The sequence below is a fragment of the Podarcis vaucheri genome (assembly GCF_965113315.1).
Source record: "Podarcis vaucheri genome assembly, chromosome: 14".
Lineage (NCBI taxonomy): Eukaryota > Metazoa > Chordata > Lepidosauria > Squamata > Lacertidae > Podarcis > Podarcis vaucheri.
In genome coordinates this window covers 23,058,065-23,076,935 of record NC_138752.1, presented here as the reverse complement: position 1 = coordinate 23,076,935, position 18,871 = coordinate 23,058,065, and the positions used below count along the sequence as shown (strand labels likewise).

Genomic DNA, 18,871 nt, shown 5'->3' with positions numbered 1-18,871 from the left:
TCCTCGTAGAAAAGCCTGCAGGATCCACGCGCTCCTTAAAGGGTGTTCGACTCCTGTGGGCTTTTGCGGCAGGTGGGGGTATTGCCATAGCCGCACGCAGCCCCTCCAGCTGGGAGAGGCTGCACGTGGCTATGGCAGAAGCCAAGACAGTGAGCGGAATGGATCCCACTCGCTGTCTTGGCTTCTTTGCTCTTTGGGGCTGGGGGGGGGATCCCGGGCTTCCCCCGGCAGCCCCAGAAGCTCTGGGAGAAGCGGACAGGCTGTGCGCAAGATTTTGTTATTGATTTCCCCCTCTAAAAACTAGGTGCGCCTTATGGTCCGGTGCGCCTTATGGAGCGAAAAATACGGTAATTCTAGTTGTGTCTCCATTCTCCTCCCTACTGAGTTGCACAAGGGGCAACACTGAGAATAAGGAGGCAGAAGCAGACAGGCAGCGCTGCCACCCTGGTTGCAAGAGGGTAGTTGGCTGAGGTTGGGGGGGCACTGCCCCATTTGCCCCAAAAGACCAGCTTCCCGCAAAGTATTGGAAGACACAAGATCTACCCACTCTGGAAGAATGGCAGATGAAAGTGATGGACTATATGACACTGGCTGAGATGACTGGCAGAATCCGCGACCAGGGGAAAGAGACGGCGGAAGAAGACTGGAAGAAATTTAAAATCTACCTTAAGAACCATTACAAAGTTGATGAATGCTAAAATGCCGAGGTTTTGAGAAAGAAAAGGAGATTACAGCGATATAAGATTAAGTTGAAGGAAAGACTAGGAAGACATATGTTTGATAAAATTATCTAGAAGTTGCTGAAATAATTTTGGACATTGGGATGCAGGAAGGGGAGGTATGGGGGAGTCTGAGAAGTGAGGCTTATGAAAGAAAGGTTATGAAATTATACATGTTTGTATGTCTTTTTATATGTTTGTATTGTTTAAAAAAATTTGTAAAACCAATAAAAAAACTATAAAAAAAACAAAAGACCAGCTTCCACTGCAAATTCAAATGTCCAGGTGACACAAAGCCATCAAGAAACTGCGAGCACTTTGAAGGACTGGATTTAGAGAACAATTCAAAGCTATCTTTGATGATTTGGAAAAGAAGTAAAAACAAGGAATACTGTAGCCAGTGTAACTGAAATCCAATAATACGTATTCCATGTGTTGTTTTTGTTTTTATCTTATGTTCGTGGTGTTAACAGTTGAAAACCAATAAAATACATATTTAGTGGGGGGAATGAGGAATACCTGATTTAAGTATTAGCTTGCTTGCCTGAGGGTAAAGTGGGAGTTGCACTGATCCAAATCTTCCCTGGATTCCTGGAGTATCCAAAGTCCTCAATAAGAATATGTCTCCCATCCTTTACTTTTTAAATTTGGATTTCCTTCCTTCAGGTTTCCTTCTATTTTGACTGCTGTGTTGTATTTTGAAGGTGTTAATCCAACAGCCCGGGGCTACAAATGACAAATCTCCTTTAAAAATTAAAAGAAATCTTGGGTCATGCATGCGTTCATCGTGCCTTGCTTCACAATGCTCAAGAGGAGAGGGAGAGGGAGAGGGAGAGAGAGAAGCAAATTCCAAAAGCAGACAGTGAAAGATGTTGTTCTTAAGGTGTTTTAGCAAATCCTGCCCATTTTTCTACAGGTTAGTGTTATTGATCACTGACACCGAAGGGTCTGACACATAATCAATAGGCCTTGTGACCCACACCATTTGTGCCATGGTCTGTAGGAGCTCTAGAAACAAGGATGGGGGGAAGGGGGGGAATAGAGCTCCTCTTATAGCTTTCCATTTCCTCTGGGAAACTACTTCTACTCAAAAAAATAGTTTTAAAGGCAGGTTTATGATGACATTAGCCAGAGGCAGGGGACCCTTTTCAGCCCAAGACCATGTGCCAGAAGTGGGTGGGGCCAGAAGCCAAAGTGGGCGGAGCAAAGAATGTAAATTTTACCTTTGCACAGTAAGCTTGTTTCTGCACACTGACATGCCCTTCTCTGTCCTCCATCCAGGAAAGTATCAGAGTTCAAATATATATACATTTCGGCCAGGCAAAAGCACTCAAGGAGGGTGCAAAGCAAGTCCAGAGAGGGGTATGGCTTGGGGAGAGTCCCAAGGGCCAGATGCAGAAGCTTGGAGGGCCAGATTCAGGTCCCAGGTCTGAGGTTCCCCCATCCCTGTCCTACATCTGCTAAAGTGAGCTTGAATTCACAAAAGCTTATGCCAGCATAAATTCGTTAGGCCTTAAGGTGCCACACGAAACTCTTGGATTGTGTTTGCTGCAAGGCTACATTCACAACCATGCATTTCAAGCACTATGATACCATTTTAAACAGCCACGGCTTCCCCACAAAGGATTCTGGGAGCTGTAGTTTGTTAAGGGTGCTGGGAGCTGTTTGGAGACCCCTCATAGAGCGACAGTTTCCAGAGTGGTTTAACAATCCATTCAACTTCACAGGGACCTCTGGGGAGTGTAGTTCTGTGAGGGGGAAAATGGGTCAGGTCCCTTAACAAACCACAGCTCTCGGAATTTGTGAGGGGAAAATGGATCTCCTAATAACTCTCTGTCCGCTTAACAAACTACAGCTCCAGTTTGCATGGGCCCTGTGCAAGGTGACCCCTGTCCCCCACCCCAAAATGAGTCTACCAGGGGATGGGGGAGCAGATGGGAATGGCTGGCAGTATTGAGTGTTGCGAAGAGAAGCACTGTGGGAAGCAGCTCTGGCCAGCCAACATCGCCATCACCCCAGGATGCCTCTCAGAGAAAAATGAAGATGGGGATTATTGTTGTTGCAGTTGCTTTTCCCAAGCTGTTTCTTCACAGTACCTGGCTGAGCACTGCCATTCTTAATTCTTATTTAGGGGCACAAGCAACCGGAGTCGGCCACAATATGCCCTTGGCCATCACATCAGGTAGCAAAAGATCTTGGGCGACTGAAAACTGGCAAGATCTCTGGGACCTCACTTCTGGAAACATTCTGCAATGCAGCAGTGGTAGTTCCCAGCACCCAAACAGCACCCATCTCCAGCACCTTGAATACAGAACTCTGCATCTTCTGGGTTGTGATGCTCCCGTTTGAACACCAGGCGCATTGTGGCAGTTGTGAAAAATCAGCTATGGGTGGAGACCACAATTTCTATTTATTACACCAAAGAAATTTTGAGCATGCAGCATGTGAGTGAAAAAACACTCTGGGAAGCGAAGGGGAAAAGTTCATGGCCTCTGTTTAAGGTGAATTTTTGAGGGGGGCCGAATGGTGGATTGAATGTCCAAGGGAAGAGCAACACTGCCACCTTGTGTTTCAACTAAGAATGGCTTCCTTCTTGTCCAACACGTTTAGGGGCATCCGAGATCAATGTTTCAGGACAAGGAATCTTTTTGAGATAATGAATGTGTGATCTTGGCTGATCCAAGGTCACATTAAATTAATGCAGTCTTCAAAGCTTTTTGCGGTGATACAATTAATGATTTGCCGCCATACCATTCAAAGAACTAACGACCAAAAAACCTTAAGGGCTTTGACCTACTTAGTTATGGTTTTCAAAAATAACCTCAAAGCAAAACTATCCTTTTTCCTCCCTGACCCAACCCCCTTGCTTTTTTGCCACCCCGGCTCAGGGTTCTTAGATAGGTTTGTCCACCTCTGGCTTCTTCTGTTTTAATCAATATTGGGATGTACATATTGAGTGTATTGCTCATTTGCTGATTAGCAGGCCCTGGTAAGACAGGGCAAGCCCAACCTGTACTTCAGTATAGAGAAAATAACATCATTAATTAGGAAGAGTCCCACTACATTGAACTACAGACATACTTGCATTCATTTTATTTATTTTTTCAGATTCACAAAAGGTTATGGGAGTGTAAAACTTACTAATCCACTACCCCAATTCCCCCATATCCGAGGCGTTTATCCTTCCCTTCGCCTACAAGGTATTTAAAGGTCGCCTAGATCTTTGCTAACAATCAGGAAGGCTTAAAAGACTAATAAAGTCCAAGACTTGCTTCTGTCTACCATTATCTAATTCTTTCAGCGCAAGTGACCCATCCATTGATCCTAAATTACATTCCTTAATTGGGGAGAGTGGAGCCGGGGAGGGAGGGAGAGGAGGAGAAAGTTGATGCTACACATTGGTTACAACAGCTTTTCAAAGCCTGCTGACTACAGACAATCATTCCTGTTTTTTAAAAAGTTGAGATCAGATATTTGGTGGCTCTAGCTTGGAGGCCTGCTGTCTACCTATGATCAAAGCCACACAGACTTGGGGAAACTGAGCGGTTGAGGAACCACCCAAACCACTCAAATATAAACAGGTGTGCTGCGAGAAAAATGCACTACAAGACAAATCACACAGAACTGCGGCAACTATGTGCCTTGATGCGACAATGCTTTGAGGGCGGGAGGGTGAATGCTGCAAATTGTAAGGATGTGCCTTGGCAAGAGGGAAGTGGGAAGAGGACATCATGCTCACAGTGCATGAGATCCTTTGGATGCTACAGCAGAAGCAAGAAATTGAAAACATGAGTTGATTGTGCTCTGCTGGCTCCCCAGAGATCTGGGAAGGGGGGGTTCAGATAAGGCACACTCATGCACTCACTCATCTTGGGAGACAAAATATGTGCAACTGTGAAGCTTCTTACAGTGCATCTTGGATGTTGCATGTATGCTGGAAATTTGAGGCAGGAAATTTGAAACTTGAGTCCGTTGCACTGTGCCAGCTCCCAGAATCTTGGGGTGGTAGTGGTGCAGAAATACAGTAAGCCCCCTCAGAAGAGGTTGAAAACGCAACTGTGAATTTTCTCATGGTGCCATCTTGGATGCTCTGTGCACGCATGAACAGTGGTGCTACTGAGGTGGCAGGCCCATTGCTACCACCCCTTCCCTCCACGGCCAGTGCCTAACTTCACCTCTCTTCACGTTTGCAACTCTGTACCGGAGCAAAACCACAACTCCACTGGTAGAGCGCATGCCTCACCAGCTCAAGTTCCCAGGCTCAATCCCTGGCATTTCAGGTAGGACTTGGCCAAACTCTGGAGAGTGGCAGTTCATCACTGCAGACAATACCAAGCTAGATGGAGCAGTAGTCTGACTCAGTATAAGGCTGAGAATCTGAATCATCTCTATGACCCCAGAGGGAAAATAATAACAGTGCAATTTTATACTGGCCATGTATCAGGCAGAACACATTGCTTCTTTGCTTTTGCTTTTTTGTTTTGCTGAGAGCTTGCAAACTTCACAGCCTAACCTTCTCGCCCTTCCACATAACGCCTCTTGGCCAATCTTCAAAATGTTGCATTTGACTGTCCAGGAAAATCTTGCCTTCCTGAGCAGGTGCTGCTAATGCCTTTGATGTTTGAACCATGAAGGGCAGGCCACGCTAAATACCATCTTAAAGACCCTTCTGATGTCTACAGGGAGAGGGATTCCTTCCTGACCTTTTCTCTTGGAGCCGCCTGGGCGTATTTTGTTCTGCATTTCCCGATAGCCCCTCCTCACCATTTCGTGGGCACCCAGGAGGTCGCGGTAACAGAGGTATCTTGTGCCAAAGGGCTCTGGAGCCCTCTGAGCAAAGCATTCAAATAAAGATATTTGTGCTTGTGACATAGGTCAGGCCAGGACAATACGCAGCTCTCAGTTCCACTGATTTTCCCCCGCCGCCAGTGACCTCAGCAGAGCTAGAAGAAAAGAAGCATTTCAAGCAGCCTTGCAGCAGATGGGCTAGGAAGGCAGTAAGAGAAAATAAAGAGTTTGGATAGAAGGAGGAGACTGAAGCAGCCCCAGAATTTGGAGACACTTTGAGATTCCAGAAAATCCTCTCTCTCCTCATATTGTGAAAATCTGGGCAGGGGGGTGGACAGTTGCTTCAGATTCAATCTCGGTTAAGCAATTCAACCGAAAAGTTTCAAAAGCAAAAGGATACAGCATGAAGAATTTCTAAACGGTAAATTAGCCAGTCTAAATAATCCTGTTAGGAGGCTTTATATTTCGGGGGATATGCAGTTCCCCCATCTCTTTGGAGAGGTAGCTTAAAGCTTGGGAGGGGATTATTGTCTCCATACAGGGAGGTTTATGGGCATGTCATGCATCTGTATTTTCCAAAGGCAGCGTGGAACTAATGCTGTTAACAGCAGGTCAGTCTGCCCAAACAGAGGGCAGGAATACCGGCCAGCTTCTGGTTTCTTGCAGGTCAGAAACCTTTAACACTGGCTGCTCCGACAAGATGGAGCCATTGATCTACCAAATGCACAGGTGTATATTTTACTGCAGTTGAGCATGGAGTGATTGTTGTTGTTTAGTCGGTTGGTTGTGTCTGACTCTTTGTGACCCCATGGACCAGGGCACACCAGGCACTCCTGTCTTCCACTGCCTCCCACAGTTTGGTCAGACTCATGTTTGTAGCTTCGAGAACACTGTCCAACCATCTCATCCTCTGTCGTCCCCTTCTCCTTGTACCCTCCATCTTTCCCAACATCAGGGTCTTTTCCAGGGAGTCTTCTCTTCTCATCAGGTGGCCATAGTATTGGAGCCTCAGCTTCACGATCTGTCCTTCCAGTGAGCACTCAGGGCTGATTTCCTTAAGAATGGATAGGTTTGATCTTCTTGCAGTCCATGGGACTCTCAAGAGTCTCCTCCAGCACCATAATTCAAAAGCATCAATTCTTTGGTGATCAGCCTTCTTTATGGTCCAGCTCTCACTTCCATACATCACTACTGGGAAAACCATGGCTTTAACTATATGGACCTTTGTTGGTGTTGGAGTGATTATATAAATATATATAACACAGAGCTACACATATCAAGGAAACGTTTTCCCCACAGCTATTTTGCTATGCTGCTATCTTAATGTCACAATCAAGGAAAGAACATTTTGTGCCATGATTACTGACGATAAAAACTCATTTCACGGGGGGTAAGGCTATCATTGGTTACCAACCACAATGGCTGCATTCTACCACCACTGTCAGCCACAGTACGCCTCTGAATACAAATTTCTGTGAGTTGCGAGTGGGGAAGTGTGCTGTTGCATTCATGCTCTGCTTGAAGGCTTCATACAAACATCTGGTTGGCCACTGCGGATGAGATGGGGCTGTGGGATCTTCTCAATCCGTGTTTACATATTCAGTAACCACACAGCTTGGAGAGCTGTCATTTAAGCAAAGCTAGTGCCAGCAGGCAAGAAGTTGTTTGGCTTAATGTGCTGGTCCCGGGGGGAAAGGTACTAATACCGTAGCCGAAGTTCAGTCCAGAGTCACTAGCCGGGTAGACGATCACTAGATGAGACGCGAGGTCCGAAACAGGGAGCCGGGCGGGGGAGCAGGAACGCTGGTAGGGCAGCAGCAGGAAGCCAGGCGGGTAACAGGAACACTGGTGGGTCAGCAGCGGGCAGCCGGGCGAGGAACAGGAACACCGGAGAGTCAGGAGCAGGAAGCCGGGCGAGGAACAGGCACACCGGGAGTGCAGATCTAGGTCTGGGTAAAGCAGGTACTCCACAACGACGTTGCTCCCGCAACCTGGGACCGGGCTGCCTGACCTTTATCTTCTAAGGCCGGGGGCAGTCCCGGCCCCCAGGAGCCCTGCCTCTCCTGGCCTTAAGGCGAGCACTCCTCCTGGGAGAGACCTGTTCCCTTCGCCTCTCTGCCCTAAGCCTCTGCAGTTCAGGAGAGGCCGAAGGGTTACTGGGCCCCGGGGGAGGCTCACCTGTAGCCACTGAGTCCTCCAGCACCTCTGGGGCCAGAATGGTCTCACCTGGTGCCTGCCCCTGAGGATCTGGCACAGGTGTAGGCTCCCCCGGGGCCCAGTAACCCTTCGGCCTCTCCTGAACTGCAGAGGCTTAGGGCAGAGAGGCGAAGGGAACTGGTACAAGCCCACTGCTGATGGACCCTCCTGTGAAATACTGCCTTTTCTTGTGGGATAATTCTTCAGGCAACAGTCTTCTTCGCACTTAATCCAGAGGAAGTCCTGATTTCTTTTTAACGAAGCCAGGAATCCCAGCTCATGCCAAGCACCTGCCCCCATCTCTTAATTGCCTAAGGGGTCGGAAAAATGGCACTCACAGGCATCAGTGTGCTTGCCAGTACTTCCTATGGCATCTATGGAAGGTCTTGGTCAATATCCCTCCAAATGGCCATTATGCACAAGGGACTGTTTGCTCAGACTGCTCAGTTCCTGTTTGCACGGGCTCAACCTCTCCGATGTTGGGTGCTCCTCCTTGAAAGTTTCATTGGATGCCAGGATTGGATGCCCACCTTTGCAGGGCTTCTGAACAGAGGAGTGGTGCAAAGGGCTTGTCTGTGTGAGCAAGGGAGACGGTGGTGGCTTATGTAGGCACCAAAACAACAATATCATACGTGTGAACCATGCATCTAAGGGGAGGGCATTCCAAAGCCTGAGTGCAACTGCAGAGAACGCCCTATGTAACATTCTTGCATAACATACCATTCCTGCTGGAATGATGAGAAGGGCTTCCCTGACCACTCCTAACACTCAGATGGGTCAAGAGGTGCTCCTTGAAGTAAATGGGTCCCATTTAAATAAAAGTTAGTTTTTGAATTGGGCTCAGTGGGATAAGAAGACTCCCTGGAAAAGACCCTGATGTTGGGAAAGATGGAGGGCACAAAGAAAAGGGGACAACAGAGGACGAGATGGTTGGACAGTGTTCTCGAAACTACCAGTATGAGTTTGACCGGGCTGCGGGAGGCAGTGGAAGACAGGAATGCCTGGCGTGATCTGGTCCATGGGGTCATGAAGAGTTGGACACGACTAAATGGCTAAACAACAACAACAGTGGAGTACAAGAAACCAGTGCAGGTCCTGTAGAAGTGGGAGTGATCCTGGTAACGTGACATTCCAGATCCAGATCACCACATTCCGCACAAGCTGTAGATGTCTTCAAGGCAGCCCCACACACAACACATTACAACAATCCAAATGGGGGGTTATGAGTCACTGTGGCTATTTTGGTCCAAGAACAACCATAACTGGTGAACTAGGTGGAAGCAGAAACAAGCATTCCATACTACTGAAGCAGGAGATTCTAGCAACATACCTGGATCCAACAGTACTCCCAGCTATGAATGTGCTCGTTGGGAGCTGGGAGTGACCCACACCCAAGGTTAGCCTAACCAATTCCCAGACATGAGCCCCTTTCAGCCACAGTGTCTCCCTCTTCCCTAGTTTCAGTCTACTGGCACATAACCAGCAATTTCTTCTCTCTTCCCATTGTTGAAAATGATCCTCACACAAAAAACATACCTGGAACACACCTTATGCTTCCATGTTAGGAATATCCCAGTAATGCGTGATCAGAAACATCAGGAAAGGCAATTTGTCCTTGTTTAGCAAGAGATTCCCATTTTGAGAGTTTTTAGGAAAGTATCGGTGTGGAGGGGGGAGGAATCTCATGTTATCCCCCACCCCGCCAAAAAGTCCAAATTGACCTGTGCTGTTGGTTGCACTATATTAGATTGGTGCTCCCCACCACAGCTCCTGGGCCCTAAAATGACAGCTCAAACAAGAGCTGAAGAGGCCCGCAGTTGAGGGGAGCACTATTTCCAAACCAGGAAATGCAGAACTCTGTGACATCTCTATTGCTAATATATATATATACACACCCCGTATTTTTTGCACCATAACACTCACTTTTTTCCTCCTAGAAAGTAAGGGGAAATGTCTGTGCGTGTTATGGAGCGAATGTCTACGGGTGGCGGGGAGGGGGATCTGCTGCCGTCATGAGCAGAGGATCCATGGTTCCCCTTCCTTCCCTCCTCCGTGGCTCGCTTTGAAACAGCAAAGCGGGAGAGGAGCCACTTACACAGGTGTAAGCGGCTCCTGTCTGGTTGGCTGCTTTAAACCGTGCTCTCTGTCCCTCTCTCCTTCCCACTCAGCTCGCTAAATAGCAGCAAAACTTTTCAGCTCTCTAAGCCGGGGAGGAGGGAGAGAAGCAGAGCCTGCTTGTTTTAAAGGAGCAAAGTGGGAGAGGAGAGGAGCCTTCTCCCCTTATACCCCTCTTCTGCATTATTAGCAGCATCCTTCTCCACACACCCCGCGCATGCTCCTTGTCCCTTGAGTGCTTTTCCTTCCCTCCCCACTTAAAACGTGGTTACAAAGCACGGATCCACATGGATTCTCAGGATTTTTGCACTGGGCTACCCCAAACTCACCGTCAGATCACATGTCTGTGGCCACAGCATGAACCACAAAAATCATACATCCACTGTTTTGTTTAGAATATTTTTTTTCTTGGTTTCCTCCTCTAAAAACTATGTGCATGTTATGGTCAGGTGCGTGTTATAGAGCGAAAAATACAGTATATGTCCCCACTTGCAGCTCCTGGCCCAGAAAGCAGGTTCCAAAGCAGCGGTGGGGGAAGCTATGGCTTGGTTGCCAAATATCTCCTGCCCTCCGCGCATCTCTAGCTGACCTTTGGAGCTAATACTCCTCAGTGGTCCTACATCATGTCCTCCTCAAGTGCTTTCACATGGCTGGAATGTGTTCTTGAACTGTGATAATGCCTCTTTCTTGTCTGGATGGCGGGGGGGGGGAGAGAGAATGCATGTGTTTATATAAATCTGTTTTTTGCACGGCTAGAATGCAGTCAACTATATGCAGAAAGAGTGCAATCTATTAATACTCCACAAGCAGACTTGGTATAAATAATCAAAGGGGTATTTCGAAGCTGGCTGCCTGCTGTTGAGAGACCTCAGAAATCGGTGTCAATAGCTCGCATGGCAACCTCCTTGATTTCCGTATAATATCATTTGTGCACATTTTGTATGCAGAACGCATCTGTGATTTCACCTTAAGTTCCCAAAGTACAAACACTTTGGCAGCTGGAGCCTTAAACTGAATCTGATTAGCAAATATCAGAGACAAGCTTTCTTTGCCTTCTTGCTTGCATCCCTGCTAAAAAGTTAAGAAAATTACAACAGTGCATGCTTGAACCTTTGGCTCAGAGCTCTCCAGGGCAGTGCTGTACTCATGATTAAGCTGTGTAGTGGCACCATCTTGTGGTGACAGCAAAACATAACATTAGCACATAACACAGTTTTATCTTTTCTTTTAGCCTGCCTCAAATAAATTATGAGTCATGCGCTGTATTATTGTTTCTTATTGTGTTTCTGTATATATGGCTGTTTCACACACACAACTGGGATGTATAGTGGTTTCCTGCTGTGTATCGAAGACCCTTCACGGCCTAGGACCCTCGTACCTACGGGACTGCCTTTCCTGGTATGCCCCACGGAGGACCTTAAGGTCCATAAACAGAAACACCCTAGAGGTCCCAGGCCCTAAGGAAGTTAGATTAGCCTCAACCAGAGCCAGGGCCTTCTCAACACTGGCTCCGGCCTGGTGGAACGCTCTGTCTCATGAGACCAGGGCCTTGAGGGATCTGATTTCTTTCCGCAGGGCCTGTAAGACAGTGTTGTTCCACCTGGCCTTTGGCTTAGAATCAGTTTGATTCTTTTTCCTTTCTCCTCCTGTGAAGAGGCTGCATCCTAATGTTTTAATGTTGTATTTTAATCTTGTTTTTTAAATTGTATTTTAATCAACTTGTTTTTATTATTAATTGTTAGCCGCTCTGAGCCCGGTCTTGGCTGGGGAGGGTGGGGTATAAATAAAAATTATTATTATTATTATTATTATTATTATTATTATTATTATTATGCAACAATCACAGTTGTAAGCAGCAAGATAGATACCGGTAGATAGATAGATAGATAGATAGATAGATAGATAGATGTGTTTGGCCATGGGGCACTTACATGAGGCTGGCAGCAAACCACATAAAGGCTCCAGGGCAGAGGTCATGGCAATGGAAAAAAAGACAGCAGCAGCTGACATCAAACTCAAAGGACAACTGCGTATTTTGGGTGTATGGGGTTCAAAAGGACGTCAAAGTGCAAATAGATAAATAGGTGCCGCTCCAGCGGGAAGGTAAACGGCGTTTCCATGTGCTGCTCTGATTCACCAGAAGCGGCTTAGTCATGCTGGGCACATGACTCGGAAGCTGTCTGTGGACAAACGCCGGCTCCCTCGGCCTATAGGGTGAGATGAGCGCACAACCCCAGAGTCGTCCACGACTGGACCTAACAGTCAGGGGTACCTTTACCTTTTTAGTACCTCTGGTGAGGGATATGTCATGTTGTTTTGGGGTACTTCGGCTCCTAGAAACTGTCAGCATGCAACAGCGGTCACATCCAGGGAAACAGCTTCAATTAGCCAGCTAAAACAAGCGAAAGTAGCTGGTGGGTCTCAAATCTTCGGTGAGTTAGGGACTTCCCCTGCATGTGAAGACAGCTTCTGGCAGATTGAGCAGATGAGACCAATAGTGAGTCCACGCATGTGCTGTAGAGGAAACAGAGGGGGCTCATCAACCACAGTCCATCTAGAAAACTCTAATCCAAAACCTCCACTGCCTTGTGGCTATACTCATTCATGAGAAAGGCTTCAGGAGTAAACCTTGAGGGAAAATCTGTACCCACTGCTTTGTGAGACATCTTCAGCTAAGGAGTAAACCCTACACAAATCGGGAGTCCCTAGGACGGTTGGATGGTGTCATGTATGCCTCCTCCTGGCAACTCCTGCAGCCCAGCTGGTGCCAAATGTATTGCTCTGCTTTCCTTTAGATCACATCAGTGAGAACAAGAGAGAAGTCTTGTCGTCTGGGCAGCCCAGGACCTCCATGCACACTGCTTAGGCTTGTGCCCTGGAGAGGTCACTTTGGTGCGGCTAGCACAGCAAAAACGTGGGAGGCAGAAGTTATGAGTTGCTGTTCTCTGCAGCCACAATACTGGGGGTGCATGCTGAAGATGTGCAGGTAGAGTCATCGGCGCCAAGGGACTTCCCCTCTGGTACAACAACCCTGCACAGTAGGCTCCTCACACTGCAGGTGCATAACTTAGAGAAGGGTAGGGACGCCTAAACAAGTCCATGGCTATGGGAAGATATGAACCAGGGGCCTTCCAACTCACTGTTTAGTCTTCTACTCTGCCTCATTCATTCACACCTTGTCCTTGTATTGCTTACACTATGTGCAAACGTTAGGATGTCGCTCTGAACTGCTTAGAGATTCTGTCTTCAGAAGGTTCTCCTTGGCTTGCTCTTTTCTTTGAGCCTTTCCACTGCTGTTTATGAGCTTGATGTTCGTCAGTATATTCTTCACTGTAAGGCTCGGGGTTGAATACCTCTTCTGGGTCATCTTTAAATTCCTCTGCCTCATATGGCAAAGCCTTGTTGGGACTGTGAGCAACTTTCTAAAATAAGACAGACATAAATTCCTACATTACAGATGAAATGTACTCCTCCACATGAAAAATTTCCTTCCATTTGTGGTCAGTTTACACACACTTTGAACAACAGCTAACTGATATATAACACAGGCCAAGCTTTTTGCCGCTATGTGTCTGAACTCTGAAGCCTGAATATACATACTCAAATGGATATCAACCATCTCAAGCATTAGGATCAGCAGCAGAGACCTTATTGCTGGTGCCACCCTCTGGCTGCTGCATGGTTGGCACTGACCCATCACAGGGCCTTCTCAGTGGTGGCTTCCAGCCTGTGGAATGCCCTCCTGGGTGAGGTGCATCTGTCTGCCTCATCACTGATTTTCAGGAGAAATTTAAAATCATTCCTCTTTACCCAAGTTGTTGATGGCTGAAAGATATTTAGCATGGCAATCATGATCAATAATTGTGAGGGTATGTGAATGCTTTTAAATATTTTTAGATGCTCTAAAAAAATTAATTTAGATAGAGACAAACTTGAGAGAGATGGGCAATAATTTTTTTAAAAAACCGATGCTAACCATTGAATAGAAGTAATACATAAATCAATAACATAAATACAAAGCAGAGAAAAAACCTGTACAGCCCCATTTCCAAATAAGATCATATTTTAAAGGGATCTGCTGCCTCATAGTCACTGATGACAAATAGGAGGGAGGTGGACTTCAAGGTTTTTAAGTGTCTTTAAGCCTTTAATTTGTTTTAATTTGATTTTAAATCATACTGTTTTAACATTGTGGTGCTTGCTGCTCTGGGCTCCTTTGGGAAGAAGGGTGGGATATGAATTTAATAAATAAATTCAGTTTTCCTGGTCACAGGCCACAAGGTTTTTGGATCAAAATACAGAGACCCCAAGACTCAGATAACAAGACTCAACCTGTAGCAAGGCTTCCTTAGTCTGGTACATGTGGACTGGCTACCATGATATAGCCTTTAGGTGTTATCACACACAGGCATCATCATCATCATCATCATCACAACAACAATAAGGTGGGGGCTAGTGGGAAAGAAACAACACATTTTGAACTATTCACTCATATATGCTCTTAAGTGAGTGAAATGGTAAAAGAGATGCAAACGTGTTTTTAAAAAACACAGAAGGTTTGGAAAAAATGAACACACAGACACACGCTAAACAACTCATCACGCCATCCCCTTCTTGACTGGTTGACTTTAACACCAATAGAGTTAACTCTTAAGTTACAAACTGAATGATCCCTGCTGCTGCACTTCCAACTCAGAGAACCATGAATAATATTGGCCAATTATTCATGTGTCTCAATTAAAGAAAAGACAAAATATATCTTAATTACGATAGTCATATAAATCAGTGGCCTAGCACTAAAACCCCAGCCTTGACTGTGGGCAACAAGTTCCCCTGTTCAGGCCTCCTGCTAAAATAATCAGGATTTCAGCAGTTATGAAAAACCAGATTATAAAGTAACTAATTCATCAGCGCACCTGATTCATATGCCCTTCATCTGATTGCCCAGGTTCATCATTCTGCAGCCTCTTCATGTAGCAGCTCACATCCGACTCTAGATTTCCCAGGGCAAAATCATAATAGAAGGAGGTTAGTAACTCTTCCATGGCAACAGGTATTACATTTTATTTTATAAAAAGACAACCATGCAATTGCAACCACAACCCATATCCAACTGTGATGACCTGGCCATCTTGTTACATGGTGGACTGACAGAAAGTAAAAGTAGCCTTCTTCAACTTGGCTGGGCCGTCTGGGCCTGATAGATGTTGTAGTCCAAAACATTTGGAGTGAATCAGGCTGGGGAAGGCTGAGTTAGAGACTCTCTGTTGCTTAACTTGCAAGCAATTTGCTTGAGCTTCTAAGCAACACTGTTCATGGTGTTAGTTTTGACCTTTAAACCTAAATGTTTTAGGGCCAGGTTACTAAGATAAACCTGCCTGATCTTTAAAATCTGCTTCAGATTATCTTTCTCTCTGCTCCTTCACCTTTAGATATATGGTGGCAACTAGGGAAACATCTTTTCAGGAGTGGCACCTTGTTTGTGCAATACCCTCCCTGGCATTAAGCATCAACATTGTTCTCCTTGAAATGTTAAAGGTAAAGGGACCCCTAACCGTTAAGTCCAATCGCGGACGACTCTGGGGTTGCGCGCTCATCTCACTCTATAGGCCGACGGAGCCAGCGTTTGTCCGCAGACAGCTTTCCGGGTCACGTGGCCAGCATGACTAAATCGCTTCTGGCGAACCAGAGCAGCGCACGGAAACGCCGTTTACCTTCCCGCCGGAGTGGTACCCATTTATTTACTTGCACTTTGACGTGTGTTCGAACTGCTAGGTTGGCAGGAGCTGGGACCGAACAACAGGAGCTCACCACGTCGCAGGGATTCGAACCGCCGAGCTTCCGATCAGCAAGCCCTAGGCTCTGTGGTTCAACCTACAGCGCCACCTGCGTCCCATCCTTTAAATGTTAGGTAGGGGGTATATGCTCCTTGGTAGCAGAACCATGCTTTGCATGCAAAATGTCCCATGTTCAAACTCTGGCATCCCAGGCTAGGAAAGACTCCAGTTTGAAACCCTGGAAAGTCGGTTACTGGTGAGTTTGCAGATTGTTTTTTTCTTTTAATTTACAAGCTCATATATTTCTGCATACCTACAGCGTGCCTGGGTGAATACCTATCTGATTTGTAGGTGGCACCGTTTTGCTTTCAAACTGATACGCGTTCAACAACTTCAACTCACAGCTTGATTGTAAACAAGCAAACAAACAAAATGCAAAGCAGTTTGCAAACAGATAAAACAAGAAAATCAAGAAAAAATTACAATACTGTAAAACACACCAAAACCTAAAATATTAAACCAGATTAAAATCCATATCAGCATTTATAAGCACCTGGGTAAAGGCAAAGGTAAAGGGATCCCTGACCGACTCTGGGGTTGCGGCGCTCATCTCGCTTTATTGGCTGAGGGAGCCAGTGTACAGCTTCTGGGTCATGTGGCCAGCATGACTAAGCTGCTTCTGGCGAACCAGAGCAGCGCACAGAAACACCGTTTACCTTCCTGCCGGAGCAGTACCTATTTATCTACTTGCACTCTGACGTGCTTTCGAACTGCTAGGTTGGCAGGAACAGGGACCGAGCAATGGGAACTCACCCCGTCGCGGGGATTCAAACCACCGACCTTCTGATCGGCAAGTCCTAGGCTCTGTGGTTTAACCCACAGCACCACTCGCATCCCACAAGCACCTGGGTACAATGGCCTAAACAAGAATGTTTCAAGCAAGGTGCCAGAAAAGAACAGAGTGAAGATGCCTGCTTGTTATCAATAGGCAGGTATATCAATTGGCTGTATAATGTGACTATGGCTCATTTATAACTTTTTCCAGTAGGCTACTCTCACCAACTGAGGTTATGTGGGATTACTGGTGCAGAGAGGGGGAATCAACTTTCCTAAACAGATTGAATTTTGATTTAACATGTTTATTTTACTTATATTTAGTAAACAACCCCCCAAAATAGTTTTCATGTTAATTTCTCATGGTGTATAAATATTTCAGGGTTTTCACAATAGTTAAAAGTAGTCCACCTTTAACATATGATTTAATGTGATTTAAATGTTTTATTCCAAATACAAAGTTTTACCTGGAAATTATTATTTTTGAAAACTTGTAAATATTTTAAGGGAAGATAACTAAATTGCACACACTTTCCTTGTGCCATTTAGCTTTTAAGGGAAAAAATGAAGGGACTGAATACTTAACATACGAATATTAGCATAACTCAACATCTATGAGCATAGAGCTTGCTAGAGAAAATCACCTTTAAATTTAATTACAACTTTGATTTTAAGTTGACTCTTATTTTATCCATTCCAGTTACTCGATCTGGCTTGTCTTGTATTCATTCATAGTGTTACTTTTAAATTTTATAAAACCATACGTTTCTATAAATGGGAGATTTTCTGCAGAAAAATATAGCAGCAGAAAGATTGTGGTGGAAAATGTTTCACTCCACATCACTGAACAACAGTAATCCCTTTCATAGGATTACATGAACATTTGGGGGGTGGATTCTGAAAGCAGAAAGAATTTTAAAACTGAATTAATTAATTTAATTTAATTTAATTAACTAGACATTATTGTATATGTGATGGTTCATAACCTAGGCAAACCCATTTGTATGCATAATTAAGGCTGAAATCCTAAGCACTCTTACCTGGAAACAAGCCTCACACCATACAGTGGGACTTCATTTTGAATAAACATATCAAGGATTGATTGCACAGTAAAAACTCTCTACATTCTTTTTAGGGTGCAATTTTACAAGTTCACCACTAGATGCAGCTAGTGCTGCAACATGTAAAACTACATTTCAGTTTGTGGGGTGGAGGTGAGGGCTTTTCGGGAACATATTAGAATTCCTTCAACATTACATAAATACTATCACTTCATGCAATGCAATCAAGCCATGGATTTCTGTTCACAGTAGTAGAAGCTTTGCTCTCATCAGAGCTTAAACTCAGCTGTATCTAAGATTTTGCAGCCACTTAAGAGGTATTAAGTGAAACAGAAATACATACATCCCTAAATAAACCAACAACGTATTACACACAAGGTAGCTCATGCTTGCCTTTGGGACACTGAGCTGTTGCTGTTGGCATCTGTTTGTCTCGAGAGATAATGGAGTGTGCCTCTGGGGGTGAAGGCAAACTGCTATGTAAGCAGCATCGACGTGGCTTCCCTGGGGCACAAGCATGGAGGTCCTAGGCTGCCCAGATTATAAGATCCATCTCAGATGTTTAGAGCAAACAACAGCCAAGGGAGGCCCAATTTGGACTGGGTTCCCAATGCCTGCTACTTATTTAAAACACACAAACAGTCATGCAGTTGCTAATTGCATGAATGAACTATGTCCTGTCTAGTTTGGTCCTTATTCATACACTTATAGGTCCTACAGAATTAGTCAATTGACTCTAGCATGCCTAACACAGAGAAAAATCCCACAAGAACAAGGAAGGGATTAAACTGGAGATCAAGGATCCCATGTTAGACAAGGCAGGGATCCATGTAGCGATTCCAGCTCTGGATGAATTTATGATCAGTGCTCTAGATGAGACCATCGGCTGACCAGGGGAACAGAAGAATGTTCAGTTCTGATTCAGTGTAGGCTAGTTTTTTTGTCCCCAACCCCACAGACTAACCATCACAGGTTCTGTATCATCTTTCTGTACCAGTTACAGAAAGCAGCTCCGAATTCCCACTTAAACATCGCCCAGGGAATCCTCCTCAGTTTTACCTTCGTGCATTAAGCTTAAAATTAACAGATGTGATGCAGCTCAGCCCTCACTGCTCTTTAACTCACTTTTCTGAAGCTTTTGTTCCATCTGAATCTTCAGCCAGATACTAACACGCTGGCTCCAGTCTCCCGGGGCTTCTACTTCCCACAGTCGAGACTGTTCCGCTGGATGGGTCTCCAAGAATCTCTGACAAACTAAGCAGGAAAGTTGACTTGTTCAAGGTGAAACAAGTAGAAACTTAATGGAAACCTATTACTAAGAATGCCTACTATCTTAACCTGCCCTCCCATAACAATTAATATTATTACATATTACTTATAT

The 18,871-nt window shown here is 45.4% G+C and overlaps 1 protein-coding gene across 4 annotated transcripts in view; it reads right to left on the bottom strand.

Moving 5' to 3' along the window:
- Positions 1–973: 973 nt before the first annotated feature.
- Positions 974–18,871, bottom strand: part of LOC309518430 (protein FAM169B-like) — a 52,988-nt gene continuing 35,090 nt past the window's right edge. For 2 of the 4 annotated variants that reach the window (XM_082198733.1, XM_082198735.1), the window contains 3 exons: positions 18,616–18,744; positions 14,735–14,811; positions 10,530–13,240 (listed from right to left, as the gene is read on the bottom strand). In XM_082198733.1, the coding sequence (XP_082054859.1) occupies positions 13,028–13,240; positions 14,735–14,811; positions 18,616–18,744 (419 nt within the window). In that variant the 3' untranslated portion in view covers positions 10,530–13,027. Of the gene's footprint in view, positions 1,464–10,529; positions 13,241–14,734; positions 14,812–18,615; positions 18,745–18,871 lie in introns of those variants that run through there. The other 2 variants (XM_082198734.1, XM_082198736.1) reach the window with 2 other exon arrangements.